Genomic DNA, 21,195 nt, shown 5'->3' on the forward strand with positions numbered 1-21,195 from the left:
TCTCAACTCTTACATTAAGTGCTTATCAGGGAGGGGGGTCCCCGGTTCAAATATGATTACTTTGGGGGGTCACAGCCTGAAAAGGTTCAGAACCACTGGCCTACAATATCAATCTAATTATCTAAGGGCAGAGGAAGTACAAAATGTTGTCGATTCTTTGATAAAAGACGTGATTTCCTATTACATTAGGCTATACAAGAATATAAAGTCCTCTCAATGATCAAAAAATGTGCAAGTGCAATGTGCAAGGGTCCCATTCTGAATGATAAGAGATCTGGAGTCAATTTACTAATATTCGTATTTGTTATTGTCTCTGCCAGGCAGAAAGCCAAGGTATGGCCGAGACTATGTTTTACGTCCGTCTGTGTGTGTGTGTGTGTGTGTGTGTGTGTGTGTGTGTGTGTGTGTGTGTGTGTGTGTGTGTGTGTGTGTGTGTGTGTGCTGTGACGAGCTAATCTCCGGCACTGTTGGGCCGTTCGCAGGGAAACTGTGCACGCACACTCCCTGGATGCCATAGCAGAACCTCTGGCCCAAATCTTTCAGATCAGCCTGTTATAGAGTACAGAAGTCCTGACGTTACTCGTTCATCCCCTGGGTCATAAAGTAATTTCTCTATGGAGAATAACATTGTGTCATCTTAGAATCGTCTCATATAAGAATTGTGGTCCAAAAATAAACAAACCGTCTCTGCGATATTGTCAGGGAGGTTGCTCTGTATCGTTTGATCGTATGATAGTCAGTCACTCATATTTGATACATATTTGTCTGTTTCTGGCAAAAAATTAACTAATTTGGCGGAAGTAACATTAGCGTTTCCTCACCGTCAGTTGATGCTTCATATCCATAAGAGTGAAATCGCCGGGATCATATGTTTATTTTTGGAACACAGTTCTTATTTGACGCGATATTAAAAAACATCTATGGGAATTCAGAATGGGGGGACCACGACCCAGATAGGATGCATAAATTACGTCAGACTTCTGTGCTCTATAGCACCACCAGGAAGCCGATTTTTGCCAAACACATTTTTAACAGTAGGCTACTCCTACAGATTTTGTCCAAACATCACGCAAATCTGTACAGTCTATAGTCATTAAACCAAACGGGCCTTTCATTCATATTCCATCCTGTTGGGCTAAGATTGGCTTAGAAAGTTTGCAGGAGTGCTCCGTTTTGAACAAAATGCTTCAAATCATGAACACAGCGTTCGATGTTCGCGAAATTTTCCACACATATCCCACAAGGGCTAGGCAGAGGAAGAAATGTCATTTTTCAAAATTTTCAAATCAGCCTCATGCAGATTCGTGTTTTTACCTATAACTGCACTGTATAAAACTTTGTATGCACACTCCCTAGAGGCCAAGGAAAAACCTTTCATTTTTCACATCTGCCTTTTCTAGCGCCACCAGGAGGCCAATGTTTGCACCAAAAAAAATTGTATTAGTTAATTTTGTCCAAACATCACGCAAATCGGAACACATCTCTATAGTCAAGTGATCAAGACGGATCCGTCTGATTTTTCATATTCCATCCTGATTGTCGAATTCCGAACATTGCTGGCCCACAATAACCTACCAGACCTGGCGGAGACCTGTGCTCCGAGGAGCACTTTTTCTATAGGCTAATATCAGTTCTGACTTCTGACATCCCAGTAGGCTAACCTCGGTGTGGATGCAACTAATTTCTATGGGGCTCATCTCCTTGCAGTCAACATCGAGGATCACCAACTAGGCCAAGCCTCAGTGCTACTATTACTTGGAAGCTGTCAGCGCCACCTGTGTTACGCCACCAATAGTGATAGCCTATCCTGATCTGCTCTTGGCCAAAAATGCAATTGACAGTAAAGGACATGAAAGATCAAATTCAGCTAGTAGGCCTAATACAATACAATCAGGAAAAACGGACTCAAATCATTCAAATACAGGGGGAAACATAAGCAGCTAAATCCTATTTATTTATTTAGTCGTGCGCAAGAGTCAAGCTTGAAGCAGAATAACGTTTTCTATGGATACAGCAAAGTTGATCCCGGTAGCGGTAGCGTTACGCCGTGGAGGCTGGACTGACACAGATATTAAGAAATGCGCAGCCACTACCCAAAATGTCTAATCTCAGCCGAGCCTCTTGGCTATATGGTACGAACACAGACAGAAGCAATTTGTGACAATCGTTGTTATTATCGCTTATAGGCTACTTCAATACACAACGAACATGAACAGCTTTAGCTTACCTTTATAGCAATTAATGTTTTGCTCTTGGATTTTTCAAATTTCTTTCCACACTGTCCCCTTGGTTGTAATTATGATGCGTCCAACATCGCTCACTTCTAGCTTGCTTCTGTTTTGCTGAGAGCCAGGGGTGTGGGATGGATACATACACGCATGGCACGTACATCAGATGCAATGGCATTTTTATGTCAATTATATGCTCATTTGCTGAAGTTCAAATTAGCTGTTATATGGATTTATATATACTCTGTGTATATATCAATATAGGCTACATTTAAAAAAGTGTGTGTGTGTGTGTGTGTGTGTGTGTGTGTGTGTGTGTGTGTGTGTGTGTGTGTGTGTGTGTGTGTGTGCGTGTGCGTGTGCGTGTGTGTGTGTGTGTGTGTGTGCACATGCACGCACCCACACACACATGCACCCACGCATGCACACACACACACGCACGCACGCACACACACACACACACACACACACACACACACACACACACACACACACACACACACACACACACACACACACACACACACACACACACACACACACACACACACACACACACACACACACACACACACACACACACACGCTACATAGGTTTAACTTTTGAATAAAGTCAACATTTTATGTATATGCGTCCATAGCCATGGTTCACATGACGCTTGTCATGGTATGACAGTCATGTTTCAGGGCTAATGCATCCAGTGGTGTTATGATTTGAAAAATGATAGAATGGAATTGAATATCCAGCTGGCAATATGTTAGTAGAATATTATTGATATTGATATTGGAGCTACACTATTCCATCTGTGAAAACAAGAAAGGCTGAAGATGGCTGATTTTTTAGTTTAGATGGCAATATATGTCTTAATCTATAGGTGCATGCATCCATCCTGTAAAATAATCAACTAGCTTTGTCCATCCTTAGAATTCGTTTTTGAGTTAATTTCATATAGCCAATGCCAATAAACACACTGGATGTCTACTGACATTTGGATTTGTCATTTAAGTTCTACAATCACACGTTTCTTGCATTCAAAACATATGCCGCTCCTCTGGTGGACAGAGAAAGAGAAATGTCAGAATCATCTTTATTGTCACATCACATGTATAAAACAGTGGGTGAAATTACTTTCCTGCAACATTGCAGTTGCAGGAAGAAAAAAGAGAATAGAGAAGAAATTAACACGTAAAATAACAGTAAATCACTGTCAAATCAAATCTGCAAAGTCCAGTATACATAAGGTGCATGATTAAAAAAGAACAATGGATAAATGACATTATGGTAGGCAGACATTCTTCTTGTGCAGGTGGAAAATAGCAACCATTGCCAAAGGCTACTTTCTGCACCCACCCATTATGCCCAGCAGATGCCAGTAGACACTGGATGCTCTCAGACTCACTGTGAGAGTGCACAATGCTGACTCATTGGCAGTTGCAGACATGGATTTTATTAGTAAATCTGAATTGGATGTAGGGATTTTAATTGGTGAGGTTGGTGCCTTTAGAAAATAGACACGTTGCAACAAAGCAATCAACAAACATATTTACACTTAATACACAGTTAAATTGTGCATATGCCTACAGTCTACATGCCTACATTAACCAAATCCCCCCAGTGATCCATCACTGCTGTATATCACAGTGTGCTCCCTCCCAGATAAACATGCACCATGTATCACAATACCACAAACCTAAAATGGAGAAACATTGCTTTGTGAGAACAGAGGGCATGCAGGCAGCAAGCATTTGTAGAGTTGCAGGGTGGTGCTATGTGTTGATTGTTTTTGTGATGTTCACAAAAAGCACAACATTGTGTATACTGCAGATTTGGGTATTTTAAGGTCTTAATTGAGACGTGTAAAAACCCTTGTCAATATCCGGTCAGCTGTTTATTTATTCTAAAAATAGTAATAATAATGATAATGATAATAATAATATATATCAACACAAAAACAAAAGAATCGAAATAAAATATACTAATACAGAGAGAAAGACAAAGAAGAGAGATAAAGAAGAATACTTTTTTTTTGTGACTGCTGAAGTGACGAATCAAAAACTGTAAACATGTCTTCACCGATACTGACTGATAAATCCATTCCACTATGTGATAGTCCCCGTTTTGGGGCCCCAATTCCTTTAACATAATCATATCAAAACACGAAATAAATGCATTTCTCAGACCTCAAAACATAATAACTAGAGTTTAAGAAGAGATAGCTAAACTGTTTCCTAATGTTTGAGGAACCTTCACCTTTTTTCAACCCCATCTCCATAATGATATCAGTCCTCACAAATGCTCACAAAAGGACACCACCATTTCAGTTTACTCTCTCTGTACCAGGGGCGGGCTGCTCGAAAATGTACCTGCCAATGATATAATCAGCAGAAATGTAAAACTTTCTTTATTATATTGATGCAACAACCATGGCCTTTCCCCCCCCCCCCATTTTTTTAAGCAGTTAATGAATTCTTCGGAGCCGTGCACCCGATTAACAGATTATTCATTGTGACTGAGTTGTGCTCGCATTCTTTCTAGTTTAGCCTACCATTCTAGCATGCCAACATTCAAGGAAGAGAAATGTTTCCTTTAGGAACATGTTTGAGCTAATGGAGTGAGTAGACAGTATCTAGTGAGATTAACCTAACAGCCTTTCTAAAACCATGTTCTTGGCAGTATTGATGTTTAAGTGTTTTATTTCAGTAGTGAGTGAAACAGAAATGTCTTAATACAACAGGGTTTTCAATGCTGCCAAGAGAACTGCGCCAAGGTGAAACAAATAAGGTGGCATGTATGCACAATGCAATGTATGTTGCCAGTACAACTAAAACTTCAACAATCTCTTACATAATCTGCAGATCCTATGCAGGTTTATAAAAATGGTTTCTTCACAATCTCTCAACCTCCCCCTTCTGATCTATGTTGGATAAATGCCAAGACTGTATGATTGCTGCAGTGCAGGCGTTGTACTCTTGACCGTTCAGGACAATAATCTGAGAGTTTGTGTTATTGATAGTCAGCCCAAAACATAAATGCCCCTATGTTGCATGAGGAAGATTAAAACTTGTGTGATAATGGAATATTGTGCCATGCCTATGGTGCAGTGACTAAGAACTGTCTCTACAGCCTGAGATCAAAACCTGTCACACCATTATTTTCTGTCTTCCTCGTATTGTCTCAATAAAAGAAGAAAATACCAAGGAAAGAAGTGAATGTTATCCATTGTTTAGTAATCTTCTGAACCTTAGCTTCAGGCTCACATTAAGGTGATTATAGCAACGAATCAACAACTGTGAGCTTTATCTTTATCATAACCTCACAACTCTCCTAATTAGACTGAGTTTATCCGGTCAATATCATGCATGTCAACTTTGCAGAACGAATCATTGCCAGGTTTTACAAGGTCTCATTCAAATCCGTTATGATGCTTGAATTAGCAATTTTTTATAATGCCAACTGAAGGTCCTTGTTATCACTGTCCCTGTTTTTGCACAGATGAAGCATTGTTTGGTTCACAATGGGAACAAAGAGGTATCAGTTTGGTATTCGGGACACACGGGCCGGGTTCTTGCAATGACACTGATATAAATAGAACCTTTATATTTCTCAAATTTCTCAGCTTCAGCCTTTGCTGTTATTGGTTATACAGGAATAATGCTGGGGATAACAGATACTGAATACTATAGAATAAGAGGGGCCCATATCAAAAAAGGATCATGATGTTTTTTTTAACATTAATAAACACTGGCTGGCAAAGAGTATATTTAACGTAACTTATAGAAAGCATAGTGTGACAACACTGGTGATCATCAACACGTTTTCTTTCTTCATCTTCATCTTCATCACATGTATCTAAAATATGTGCTTGTCAGCCTCAGCAGTTCCATCATACATGAAATATGGTTAACATAAAATTTCCATATCCCTCTTTTCCGACTGTCCAATGGTGGGCTGTGACATCATATAGTCACATAAGCTGAGATCCAATCAGATAGTCACCTCCCACAGAGCCACGCCCACTGGTTCTCTCAACTCATCCTGCACTGTCATGGTGCTTGTTGCGGATGCAGTTGTCATGGAGATGGAAAGGGGCTCAGCGTCCGCTAGTGGCACTGTTACCATGGAAATCCCAGTTGCAGCACCTTTCTCAGTAGAGCAAGGAGAATCGGAGGAGCAGCTCCAGCCTGCCTTGGTGGTTCAGCACCCTGGACAGCACCACACCTTGGTGGTTCAGCACCCGGGACAGCACCACACCGATCAGCCGTTTCAACACGGACACTATCGCATGCTGATAGTGATCGGAGACATATCGACCAGCCATCAACTTGCGTGTGCCAAGAATCAGATCAAACAAGGTGCGTCTGCTAACACACTAACACAAGTCTGTGTATTGCTAGGAGCAACTGCAAGCATCGCGAGTATGTAATAACTTCCAAAAGACAAAACTTGAAAAAAGAAATTGTGGATACAGTTATTCTCTATAACTGATGATCTGTTTTCATGGCAGTTCATAATGAAATCATATTACTGTGATTGAACCAGTTTTACTTTATCATAGTTTTCTTTTTCAATATTGTTATATATATATTTTATGTATTCATTTGCAACACAGAGATAAAACATTTTTATACAAGCTTCATCAGGAAATGTTTCAAGAGTACATTGTATAGGTTGTAAGAAGGTCAAATTATTATTATTATTATTATGAGCAACGTAGGATGAACGTATTCATTATTTAGTTTAACAAACTGTTCAGTTAAATGTAACAGGGCTTGTGACAAACATAAGCCTTGTGGTAAATGGTTATATTATGTGTTGCATGTTAATTTGTTTACTGTATTGGGCCTGGCATATTAGCTTAATGTGGTATTAAATACTACAAAAAATTAGCCTCATCTGGGATTCATTTGTAAACCAACAACCAGCAACATTTCCCCTCTGATCCACATGTAAAGAACCAAAACAATGGAAGACAGTTCAGCTATCTTGTACTGATAAAGGCTACATGCATACTACATGCGTAGGTTAATTCACCATGGAAACGTGATGGTAATGCCCAACGATGGGACTGTCTGAGACCTAAGTATAGGAATGAAATGTTGTGCAAAATGTATATTCCATTCTTAATGATGTGATGTGATGTGATGTGTTTACTAGGTTTGTCTTCATGGGACATTGATCTGACTGTATGCGACCTGAACAAGGAACTTCAGCTGTTTGAGACCAGACACTCTGCCCAGTTTTCTTCAAAGGTCAAAGGTCAGTCCAAAAGAAAACAACAGCAATTGCATAATGTGTGCAGGCTGCTGTGGACACAAGTGTTCTGAGGTGTAAACACTTTCTTTTTTTTGTGAACTGTAATTATGCAAGTTTATCACAGTTGAGCTAGTGGGATTTCATAATCTGCTGCAGTATCGTGCAATATTCTTATCTATAATGTCTGCTCCCAGCCAGTCTGCGGCTGTGACTGAGGAAGGACACACAAGCACAGGAGATCAGATTGTGTTGAGTCTGGGCTTTCAGAGCCAGACAAAGACAGGTCCTGTCTCCTATCTGGTTTAGTCCTCTCAGCTCTGTTGCATGTCATCCCGCATCTACAAACATGGCACCCCATCTTTGTAGATGCGGGTTGAGGGAGGCAGGGATGGTGCTTGGGGGGTAGCCCGTATTGATCAGGGTCTCATGTGAAGGCTACATGTCAAGCCATGAATCGATGGCTGTAATGTGAGGAAGAACATTATCTGTTGAGTGAAAATAAAATCTGGCTCCTGGGTCAACAGTAAAGCGAGCCTACTGTACATTGTATTGTTAATGTGGTTCTTACTGGAAGGGGTGTGCTATATGCCTATGCTCTGTCTGGATCACTGCATTAGTAGTTACAAGAGCCAGTTGTGACATCCATACTCCACAGACATGTTACCATGTCATCCGGATTCACTCTGTGTAGACATCATTGAGCATATGAAAGAATCTGCACAGCTTGGACAAATGAATCTTGGTTCAACTAGAAAAAGAAAAGAAAATATAGTTCTTAGATCTCAACCTACAGTCCTCCCACACATTTCACGAGCAGTTATCTAAATAAAGGATTTTATTAGATCAGTGCATTGTTCTGTTTATAGCACAGTAAGGAGAGGTCTAACCATTTAATAATTATCATAGAGTTAAACACAAATAGGCCTACATCTCAGCTGGTGGGTGATAAAGGCTCTTGGCAGTGACAACTAAACTTGTTACAACAATGTTGTTTTGTATTTAAAATGCAGAAAATATTTGGCATGGAATGAGTAAGCATGGCACGTCCTCGAGACATTAATATGACTGTGCTGTATACTCATATTCCATGTCAGCTCTAAGAGGCCTGACATAGAATAGAGGGCAGTTTGCTGTTTGAAGACTATCTAATGTTTGCAGGGTTGTTTGATCTTCACAGCTCTGCATAATTTCACATCAAGTTACGGTCTCATTATCCAAATCAAGTGGACAATGATGATGCACACATTCACATCATGAACCTGTTAACACCATGCACAATAATGTTAACCCACTAGAGTTTCAATTTATTTTAATTAGTCTCCTTCCTCCATATTTCTTTAATGCTTCCACACCTTGACTGCTGCATTCTGTCAATCCTTGTATCAGCATCATGAACAATGCAATATAGTCTTCACTAATTCTTCTCTTTTGCCAAAGAACAATGATGCTGTATTTACTACGGCCCTGCAGTAATCAGGCTTTATATTGACATTTGTCTCAGCTGCCACAGATTAATCTCTTTTATTCCCCTCTCTCATTTCCAACACTTATACCCACAGCCCGCTCTTTCCTTTCGACCTCTCTTGTTCTGCAGCTCTATTTCGCTCCCCACAAAGAGCGTCAGAGGGGAGTAAAGATTTATTAAGCGCAGGAATGGGTGTGTTTTTATGGTACGCAGGGCTGCTGGAAGCTCACAATGAGATGTCAGGCACACAGGTAGACAGGCAGGCATGGGACACCATCATATGATGGAGAATCATTTAGGCATAACAGTGCTTGGACCAAAAAAGACAATAGACAATAGAAACAAATTACAGTATATCTTTAACTACAGTATTCTCCCTGTCACTGCTTAGCAGGTCCTTGACTGCTGCTGTTACAGTTTAGCAATGTCAAGGAGGGAAGAGAGATTTTCTTTGTTGGATGCAGTCATGTTGCGACACAAAATCAAATTGGACAGTCAAACAGCACTATAAAGTAAAATCCCAAATGGAAGGGCCCATTTGGGTCCAGTTTTGCACTCAGAGAGTTAAATGAACACTGTGGATTTTACTGTGTGCATTGACACATCAATCACATTGATTACTTTCCCTTGGTCGTTGATCATCAGGCAGACTAAAACAAACACTGCCTCCATCAGGCATATAGCCAGAGTGCTGCAGTGATGGGGTTTTTGATCTATGGATGATTGGTTTCAGATAATCATTTTAGGACAATTTGATAAGCAGAGTATCTGTGTAGTCATTCAAAAATATCAACAGCCCAACTTAACAAGTGTATTGCACTTTTATTCACAAAATTATCCACTTAAACCCTATATACTTAGTTGTAAATATGCTATTTGCTGAGGATAGGAAAATAATAGCCAACCAGAGTCCGGGGGAACTCCGGTAAATGAGGTATAAAGGGTTTAAGTGGTTATAAGAGGGTGAGTTGTGATAAATGTGGTTTTGGATGGTATGATGTACTAAGCATCCAGCAGGTGGCAGGGTAAAGCTCATGATCAACTGGGATAATCTGCATGGGGAAAGTAAATATACAGTCCATAACCACATGAACCCTAGCATCCCTATTCTGGGGGCGAACATCCACCGAAAGCGTCCCGTTGTGTCCAGTTGATCGACTAGAGATTTTGAAAAGTTTGCAGACCTAGTATAGAGCCCTGGACCTATATAGAGCCCTGGAGGACCCCGGGTCAAGTATATAATGTTTAAGTGGTTAACTACTGCTTAAGTGCCCTTGAGCAAGTTGCTAACCCCAAATGCAACAGTGAAGCTGCTCTGTAGCCAACAGTAGTAGCTACAAAGGGCACAAAATGTACCAGCAGTGAATGTGTACCGAAATTTACGGTACATAAAGAAAGGACATTGCTGGAAAAAGAGCATACACAGTCAGGATCAGCAAATCAGGGTTGAATATATCATCTTGCTGTGTCCCTGCATGACAAGACAATAATAACATGATAAGACAATAAGACAAAGATAGATTGAAGCAAGAGATGGAGAGAGAATGACACAATTGAAGACACTGAGAGAAGTGCCTGTGGGGTGAGACTATGAACCATCCCATGACCATTTCACTGAACCTCTGACAGTGAACGGATCCAAAAGGCCATGCTCAAATGGCATATCCCATGGGCTATAGCAGGTATATTGAGTATGGCGCATACTGTATATAGAGAGTATAGAGGGCATAGGCTATACAGGTAGAGGGTATATGGAGACTATATACACAGAGTATATCAAATATATAAAAAGAATATAGAAGATATATAGAATGTATACAGGGTAGAGTACATAGGGGACAGTTCAACTATGCCCACCTCTAGGTTGCCCTTGTTAAATGTATACCCAAATCCCTCATAAGTTGCAATGCAATATAATGTATATAAACAGAAAAGTTCGAAGGAGTATAATGTGTATTTAAACTATTTATAGTATTGGTTTATATTGGGTATAGCTATAATGGGTCTATTAAGCACTAAGCACTTTATGCCACTGCTCAGCTGGCACTGTGTGATGTGAGTCAATATGATAAGGTCCAATGACTCTCACTGGAACAGTAAGGTCACTTCATCACATGCAGGCTGTAAGAAACATAATCATTCAGAAACAACCATTTTCAGCAAAAGCATTCACAATGGGTCAGACAAATGAAGTCAGTTGTCAAAACTGTTCATGCTGTTCTGAAAAATCCCTGCTAGAAATGTGTTGCTGGAGTTTCTGCCTGCTATGCTGTTACTCCTCCTGGTCTGAGCCTGGAATACTAATACAGAGCTGCTGGTGGAGTGCACAGTCATCATGGCTGACAGTCTCAGGCACAGAGAACACAAAGGATGGAGTCTGCTTTAAAAATCTATACTCTGAAACACTGATGATCCTGAAAACAGATGAGGACTCTTGAGATTGCACACAATCTATTTGTTTCCACTGACTTCATAAATATGTTGGTAATTTATTCCCTTTAAAATAGTATGTGAACTATTTGAAGTTGATCATCACCAAAATTACGTAGGTTCCTAGACTTTCAAGATTCATAGACTTATGATTATTGTCCTATAACATCCATGTATCTTTTTTTTTCTTCTTCTTTTTTTGTATGAGGAACTCGTGTGGACTGAAATAGCAGAAGAGGCCTGATTCCTCAGTAGAGAAAGACAGATTTAGATCCAGGTCAAACTACAATTAGAACACACTGTCCAAGTAGCCTATCATGTTATTGTTTCTTCTTGGAAAGCCATTGGATTAGCCATACCATTTCATTTTACTTATTAACTTAGAAAGTGTTCATACACCACAAACTCATCCGTGTTAGAGTGTAATCTTTTTTTTAACTATGTATGGTGGGGGGTGCGGAACTGCGGATACAGGATGCAACTAACAGGTATCTACCATGCAGTGTTGCAACAATTTACATAACTTACAACCAATCTTATACACACATTTCCCTTTAAATTTAAACCATCTAGTAATGCATACATGGAAGGGACGGCACAGCCTGTCCCTGCCACAGAAGGGTGAGCAGGACAGGACAGCACTGACCTCCCAGATGGATGACATAATGTCCTGGACAACAGGCGGTGTCCTTGAGACATAAGACCTTGCTATAACACTAGATTAACATTTTTATTCTCCCTGCCTGCATGACACCAGTATGCAGATACACACGCATATACATACAGATATTTAAATGCAAGCATATTCATGAGCACATACACAAACGTGCAGAGAGACAGGACGCAGAGAGAGAGACTGCAGGGGAGTGGAGCATCCCTCGTGGAGACAGGGTGGTCGATATCATGTGTATGAGGTAGCTGGGGCTGTGTGATGAGATGATGCAGTCTGACAGCCAGTACAGTACAGGGGATAACGATGTGCTCACACTTCCCTCAGACCATTATTTTCTGAACGTTTATCTATATTTTCCAAAAACTGGACTAAACAAATTTGTTTTCAGCAGCAGCAGTAGCAAATCTTGACCCGTCTTTCTCTCCTTGACAATGTCTATCTATTTGGTATTATTTTAACTCCCTGCAGAACCTCTCAGTCTCTCCCAAGAGTCATGCAGTACTGTGTGATGAATAAATAATGGATTATTATGTCATGATGAAATGCATACCTTTATCACAATAAGTAATTGGCCTGTCCACACATCAGTCAAATGATAGATCTGCTAGCCCATCAGTCTCCAGTACACCTTCTCCTTACCCTGAGGTTGGGTTCCTCTTCCATTGATTCCATTGATGAGGACAGTCTGACAACATGAAAGATCACCTTTCAATCCCAGGAGAGGAGGGGTAGTGGTAGCGGTCTGCATGAGCACAGCTATCTGTCGCCCACATTGAGCAATTAATAATCATGGAATGGAGCTACTCGTTGGGGTGATCAAATCAACAGCCCTGCTACCACACCCATCTCTCATCAGGAACAGTGAGCAATATACCTCATTGGATGCTTCCATATGGCTTCAGTCATTAATCCATCCTTCATTTATCTCTCCATTCATCCATACATATAGGCTACACCTACATACATAAATACATGCCCTCGCACACTCATGTACACACGCACGCACGCACGCACGCACGCACGCACGCACGCACGCACGCACGCACGCACGCACGCACGCACGCACGCACGCACGCACGCACGCACGCACGCACGCGCGCACGCACACACACACACACACACACACACACACACACACACACACACACACACACACACACACACACACACACAAACACACTCAAACACACACACAAACAAATAGGAAAAGGCTGACTGGGAGTTCATGGACTGTGACGGACATAATAGCTGCTTGAATCTGACAGGGAGAGAGATATGATTGATGGCCATCCAAAGAGCTGAGCTTCCAATATAAAAGATCCTTCACACAAATATGCTCTCGCTCTCTCTCTCTCTCTCTCTCTCTCTCTCTCTCTCTCTCTCTCTCTCTCTCTCTCTCTCTCTCTCTCTCTCTCTCTCTCTCTCTCTCTCTCTCTCTCTCTCTCTCTCTCTCTCCCTCTCTGTTGCTTCATCTCTATTTCTGTTGGTCCATCTGTCTCACTGTCTTCTGCTCTCTTCCTCTCTTTCTCTCTTCCTCTGTTCCTCTCTTCCTCTCTCTCTCACACACACGTACTCGCACACACGTACACATGTGTACACACACACACACACACACACACACACACACACACACACACACACACACACACACACACACACACACACACACACACACATGTGTACACACACACACACACACACACACACACACACACACACACACACACACACACACACACACACACACACACACACACACACACACACACACACACACACAGCCCCCATCTATCACTGTATTCGCCCCATGTACAGTATATTATGATAGATATGCCAGTGAAGGGAGAGAAGAGGTCAGAGCCAACAATATTCACACAGTGATAGAAGCAGATGCAGCATGAGTATAGGCAACAACATGCTTTTACAGTGTCAACAAAGCACAGTTCCTCTGTTCCTCTTTGGTATGACAACTGTATTATTCCCTATGTACTGTATTATTAACTTACACTTGTAAATCTATAAATTCTTCTTTCCCCTCAATCTCTGATGTTCTTATGGTTTTCCCTCTCTTGGGTATGCATGGCCCTGTAGAAGGGCTAGATGTGATATTTCGATGGAAGTTAGCGCATGGCTGGCTTACAGTAATCCGTTCTTGTATCGATTTCTTTCTCAGATATATGACTTATACTTACAGCAACTCACACACACACACACACACACACACACACACACACACACACACACACACACACACACACACACACACACACACACACACACACACACACACACACACACACACACACACACACACAGTTTAAGAACCAAGTCCCGGCAATCACTAAATGATGCGATTCAAAAGAATGTGATCAATCTGTGCAGCCAAGTTGCAGTCTGCAGAGTACAATATCGAGAGTAGTCTATTTGGTTACATTTGTACACTCTCAGAGTTAAATTAACACTGAGGATTTTACTGGCTCTGCTTCTGTTATATATATACAATAACTGGACAGGAAATAAATCCAAAATGTCTTCAAATCCCAGCCATGGAGGTTGTTCTGGATAGGGTTTGGTGACAGTGTCATGCATCCTGAGGGCTGATAAATAATTCAGCTGCTGTTATTGATCTGCCCCTGTGTTTCGCTGCAGTGGTCACGTGAGAACTGTGCATCAGAAGAGAGAGAGAGCTTCCTGTCCCTGTCCCCTTCATCGGCGGCCTGGGTGTGTCACTTACAAACATCTACACGCACACGCACACACACACACACACACACACACACACACACACACACACACACACACACACACACACACACACACACACACAAACACACACACACACACACACACACACACACGTGCGCACGCGTGCCCACACGCACACACACACACACACACTATAGGGCCCATAATAAGAGATACAGTGCAGTAATTAAACAATTGGAAGTGAAGGTATAAATGGTATCTTGGAATAACTTGAGCTGAGGTTAAAAGTGGATCCAGGTTATTTAGAATCCTGTTGACAAGTTACCACCTCACTATCAGTGTGGTGTTTGTGAGGACTGCATCCTAAGTATCTACAGATACACAGTGGTGGTAATGGAAAAAGGAGTATAGTCACCAAGGCATTTCATTAATGTAATATTCTTCTTTGTATGTCTTCTCGTAATTTTAATGCTACCACATATGTGTACAACAAAGCTCATGCTTAGGAAATAAAGTGACAACCCAGGTTGCTTTTTAGGTCTCCATGGGCCTCACAGAACTCTACAAATGGGCATAAAAGGGACACAGACAAACACACGGGTACAACTCTGACAATGGGTAAAACGGGTATTGCATAACCGGGTGGGATGCATTCCCAACTTGCATCGTTCCAAACTTGCATGGTACCCGAGTAGGCCTGTCTGTTAAAAGCTTGTGATGTTATACAATTCAAGCTGTAGCCTCTCAGCAACACATCATTCTATCAACACCAGCAGCCAGCCATGCAACATTGACCAACTGCAATGTGTGTGTGTGTGGGTGTGTGTGTGTGTGTATGTGTGTGTGTGTGTGTGTGTGTGTGTGTGTGTGTGTGTGTGTGTGTGTGTGTGTGTGTGTGTGTGTGTGTGTGTGTGTGTGTGTGTGTGTGTGTGTGTGTGTGTGTGTGTGTGTGTGTGTGTGTGTGTGTGTTACAAGGAGTGGAGAAAAGAATATAGTATGAGGAGATATTCAGGGGAGAGAAAAGCAGCATGTCTGGACAGAAGGGCGTGGTAGACTGTGAATGTGGGCTATCTGCAATCAGTTCAATCAGGATTTTATTGTCTGTGATTTAGAGGAGACTGTGTGATCTGAGAGAATGCTGTTGCAACAGCCTGCACAATCAAATCCTCACGGTAACCCAGAGATTATAGAAATGGGTCAATTTGTACTCTTATGGGTCCATTTATACACTCTCTGCGTTAAATGAATACCATGTAGTTTATCCAGTACACTCTCGGATTTAAATGAATGCTGAAGATTTTACAATGTGGGTGGTGGAGATTCTTTTGATAATTAAGAAATATGTGCTATGATGACGGCCAAGTACTTTGAAACCAATTTACTATAATACTAAACTGATCCACGAGTAGCATGTATTTTGGGAATTTTATTGTCACGAGGGTTTTACCCATAAATGTTGTGAGCTTTTATAATATGCATATATTGGTTCAATGACTTTTTTGGATTGCATCTTTTTATAACAGAAAGGTGACATGAAGGGTTGTTTTTAGCTTTGTGAAATGTTTTGTCTACCTGTCTTTTGGAGTTATTTTTATATTAAGGAAAACTACTGGTCCATTAAAAATAGGGGCAGAGGGAGATAGACAGTGATTATTCTCTAAGTAAAGATAATTAAGTGTCTAGACTGTCACTGCAACTAACTGGGACAGCTACAGTATCTGATCTAATATCTAAATACTCTCTCACAAACACACATGTACACACAATGTGATTGTGCATGCACACACGCACACACGCGTTGGTTTTGAAAACTTTTGATGACATTGCATTGACATTCATTTCCAATCCCTCTTAACCAATGGTGGACAGTATTTACTTTTAGTATACTTGAGTATACTATTTGTATTTTTGGATACGTGTGACTTTCACTCCACTACATTTCAAACAAAGTATATTATGAATAAACCACTTAAACCCTCTAGTCTAACAGAGAAACAGACTTGAGTAACAACTGCACCACTTTTTTCTGTCTACACCAAATCTCTTCGCCAAAAATAGCCGATCTGCAAGCATCGGTAAGCAGAGCACATAGTGTGGGCATTACATTGAACTGGGTATAGGCGCAGCTCATAGTTTGACATCACATTGAGCTGGATAGGCACAGCTCATAGTTTGGACATTACATTGAGCTGGGTAGACACAGCTCATAGTTTGGACATTACATTGAGCTGGGTAGGCACAGCTCATAGTTTGGACATTACATTGAGCTCGGTAGGCCCAGCTCATAGTTTGGACATTACATTGAGCTGGGTAGGCAGAGCATTCTATTTCAGTTTGTCTGTCCCACACACCAGCTGCTGTTTGAGTCACAGCTGTTTGAAAAGTCCCTTTTCCCGAACAGATGACCCACTCCCTCCCCATATAATAATAGCATCTAAGCATACCAATTAAAATATATTTATATATTTTCTCTTCCATCTTCTTAAGCAAATTGCTAAGAACTTCCCTTAAAACAATCCTCAGCCAATTTAGCTACACGGAGCAAGATGCTTACTAATTATGTAATAGGTATTAAGTTATTTTTCTATGATACAGTCCGGTGGGAAACACTAAGCATCGTTACTACCAGAATAAAATGTGAATCATTGACAAGGTCACCCATCAACCAGTCACATTCTGTCCTCAATGCCTGCCCATCGACAATAAACACCATCCCCCAATAACAGAGGAGGGTGTAGCAGGTCACTGAAATGGTCCTCCAGGGGATAATTGAAGCATCTTCTTTATGTGATGGGACTGATGGGGAGGGCATCCTGACAAAGGAGCATTTATCAACAGGCAGATGTGGAAAAAAAAAAACAGTTACAGGAGACACAGGCAGACATTATAAATGTTCTACAGCCTGTCTTGTGTCTTCGTTTTAGAGATCCCTGTTTTGATATAATATACATAATGGCCATTTGTTGCAACATAATGCAACAGGGTGTTTGTTGTGTGTGATTAAGTAGGCAGTTCCTCAGTGAGAATTTTACTAAGCAGACAGGCACACACCCACCCACACAGAGAGAGAGAGAGAGAGAGAGAGAGAGAGAGAGAGAGAGAGAGAGAGAGAGAGAGAGAGAGAGAGATGTTAAATGGTGTTACGCCATATGACACGGCGGGCCTGGTTCAGCTAAGCAGCTTTCACACATCAATTCCCCAGTTTGCATCCGATCCCATTGCCCGGTAGCTCGTCGTACTGTGATATGCTAGTTGGTTGTCAGGCAACCGCTGGTGTTGCACGTTAAGAAAAGAGAGTAATTTCTCGTGGCTGCTGTCCAGACAGAGTATGGGACACATTCGGTCAATAAACGCTTTAAGTATCCATTAACTTCATTTATATGAAGTATTCGGTCATATTTGCCGTCTACTACTATGCTGTCAATCGTGAGTGGCTGCTTGCGACCAACTAACCAATCACTGCGCGATCATCCGCTAGTGTTGCCACATTGTGTGAGAGAAATAATCAGCCAGCCCAGCTCTATGAAAACGAGCCCAAAAGAAGCGAGCAATTTAAAGCTCACCTTGTAGATCTGCTATTTTCAAAAAAGATTCTTGGAGAAAAGGTGAACATAATTTTGGTAAGGGAGTCCCTGGCACAAAACCTTTTCAGATGGGGGTTGGGGGACAAATACATATCAATTTGGGGGTCCTTGAAATGAAAATATGCAACCCTGATCGGGCTGAAATATTTGAGAACCACTAGTTTAAATAATATTTTTTTTAAATGGGAAACAAGCCCAAATAAGCAACTGCACTTTAGAAACAAGCCCCAAAAACCGCAACCCACAACTCTACCAATATTTACAAATTACAAGCAACTTCACAGAAAAAGAAGCCCAAACTAAAAGTCGCTTATAATAAGCGGACATGGCAACGCTGTCATCCACGCAGACTATGGGATGTATAGAGTACCGTTTTCATCCGTATCCCACCAGCAGCATCCATCCACTGCCTCGTCTGCTGCCCCTCCCACTGTCCTCCTGCCATCAGTACACTGTGTGTTCCTCCGAAGTCCGTACACATAAAAGGTAAGATAATGGGTTTTCTATGTTGTCTTCTATTCGTAACCTGCAATGGCGTCCATCTGATCTGGCCAAACAAGAAGCAGTCGACATCGAGTGTTTGTGGCGCTCTCTAATTACGTTTGCTTTTAAACAGGCGACGGTGTAGAGAGAGACAGCCTAGCATGTCACTGTTGGACCATTTATTTTAGCCATGCGAAATGATAGGTGGATTGACATTTTAGGGTGAGCTATTTGTTTTCTAACATTATTCTATGTGTAAATAATGCATAATTGAAATCACTGGAGCATCCTGGTTACATTTAACCACAGTCCCTCAGGGCTCTATACTAGTGTATTTTCTGTTTGCTGTTATTGTGGGGAAAGCTTTCACTGAAAATATCCGATCGACAAGCTCACAAGGCATGTTGTGTCGATCTGCTATTTTCTGTGAAAGCCTTCCCCACAATAAGGATGCTGGGGTTTAAGTGGTTAAAGATCACAGTCAGTCCATGATGTGATTGGCCTGCCCTATAACTGATGTTCACTGCATCCAGCTGTGAGGATGCGCATCAGGCGCTTTCTTGAAAGCCTATGATCTGCTATAGAAAATGCTTGGAAAAATACTGAGGCATTATGTAAGCCATAGCCATTGCATTTACAGACAGAAAGAAAACACCAGAGCAGAGCTACAGTAGATTTGAGTCAACCTTCCTTTCGTGATTGGTAAGGCCTAGCCTGTGTGATAGAATAGTGCCCTGTCACTCCCCTAAATGGCTCAATGTATAGGAATTTACTCAAGTCTTCTTTTCCGAAGTTCTTAACTTGTGACCTAATTATAACCTGGGAATGAGCATCCCCTAACCTTATAGGCAGGATATGCTGCTCATCAATTATGTTAAATTATGTACAGAATTTAACATAATTGATGTTTGGTATGATTTAGACTTATGTAACCTGAACTAAACTGATTTTCCAGGACCTTCCTATACAAAATTGCAAAACGAAGGTGTGGAATCTAGACGTATTACCTTCAACTTTAGGCTATTATGCTTTATGATACACCAGTGCAGTTCCTTGCTTTAGCAAATCTTGGTAAAGTTAAGACTAAACAACTATTTGCAACTGTCCACAACTAAGGGTGACTGTATTCTTTACTTATAGCCAGTTTTTGTTTTGGCTTTTCATGATCAATTGGATTGCAAGTGCCTCTTGCCTCACACATGTCTTCAAATCCCAGGGCACATGAGGCTTCAGGGTGTGTGATGCTGTTTGCTGACTTCAGCAGTATTGAATGGGATATATATATAGGCTATAGGCTACTGGAGGCTCAGCTACACACTGACTGGTTAGTTGTTTCAACATTAGTTGGTTAGTTGTTCATTCACACACAATTGCCGTAGTTGCGCATAGCCTCTTATCTTTAACCAATTGAACCTATTAGCAACCCTATTCTGGGGGCAACATTTGCTGGAAATACCTAGCTACCAGCTCAAAACGTGTGTTGTGAGCTTGTATATCAGCTAAGACATTTGGTGTAGAGGGAAAAGTACAGAGTCGACTCTGGTCAATGAAGTAATAAATTGTACTAGTATACCCTCTAGTATAGACTATAGAGGGTTTAAGTGGTTAAGAAAGCCAAATACCATTGAAGACCAATTCATTGCAATCTGTCAAATGTTTCTGGGTCTCTTTTCTTGATCATATCAGTTGTCTTGCAAACAGTACAGTACATTATATACTTTGAAGATTCATTCATCTACTCCCATGGCCAACTGATCACTGCGGTTGGTGGTTTAGAATGAATTGGAGATCTAATTCATTGCATCCTATTCCTAACATACTGTATGGAGGGAAGTGGCTGCTCATGGTTTCATGAATATTACTCGCATGTTTCACTTTTGAATAGATATATTTTCCAAATCAAAAGTACTGAGGGGGCGGAGCCAAAAGTACACCGTGCGTATGTCACTGATCACATGACCTCAATCAATTATCCTTTTCTAGGCAACATAGAAGGGGGGGGACTTTTTTCTTATTTCCACACAACAGCTCTAAGGTGTATTAAAGACATAGTTTAATGTTGAAAATGAGTGGTCTTCCCCTTTAACCACAGTTTACTTGCAAGAATAGAAAAAATAGCCGCTCTACAAGCTCACCATGCATGGCATCGCAACACGTTGTGCGCTTGTAGATCTGCTGTTTTGAATGTTTTAAAAATATATATTTTTGTATAATGACGAACGGATTATAACTAGAGGTTCGGGCCGCTATGTGGCCTAAGTCGCACCACCAATCCGACCAATATGTCCGAATCATAGTGTCGGGGGCTTTGTCAGCGTATCCATTGTACACATTGTCTGTGTCCCTTTTATGCCCATATATGGAGATATCTG

At 41.2% G+C, this 21,195-nt stretch overlaps 1 protein-coding gene across 1 annotated transcript in view; it reads left to right on the plus strand.

Moving 5' to 3' along the window:
* Positions 1 to 6,301: 6,301 nt before the first annotated feature.
* The window catches only part of map1aa (microtubule-associated protein 1Aa), a gene marked incomplete at its 5' end in the record, with an annotated part of 35,015 nt that continues 20,121 nt past the window's right edge, over positions 6,302 to 21,195 (plus strand). The window contains 2 exons of the mRNA XM_084054931.1: positions 6,302 to 6,581; positions 7,384 to 7,485. Of these exons, the coding sequence (XP_083911057.1) occupies positions 6,302 to 6,581; positions 7,384 to 7,485 (382 nt within the window). The remainder of the gene's footprint in view (positions 6,582 to 7,383; positions 7,486 to 21,195) is intronic.

This window comes from Gymnoscopelus microlampas (assembly GCF_963454915.1).
Source record: "Gymnoscopelus microlampas genome assembly, chromosome: 1".
In the NCBI taxonomy this organism is placed as follows: domain Eukaryota; kingdom Metazoa; phylum Chordata; class Actinopteri; order Myctophiformes; family Myctophidae; genus Gymnoscopelus; species Gymnoscopelus microlampas.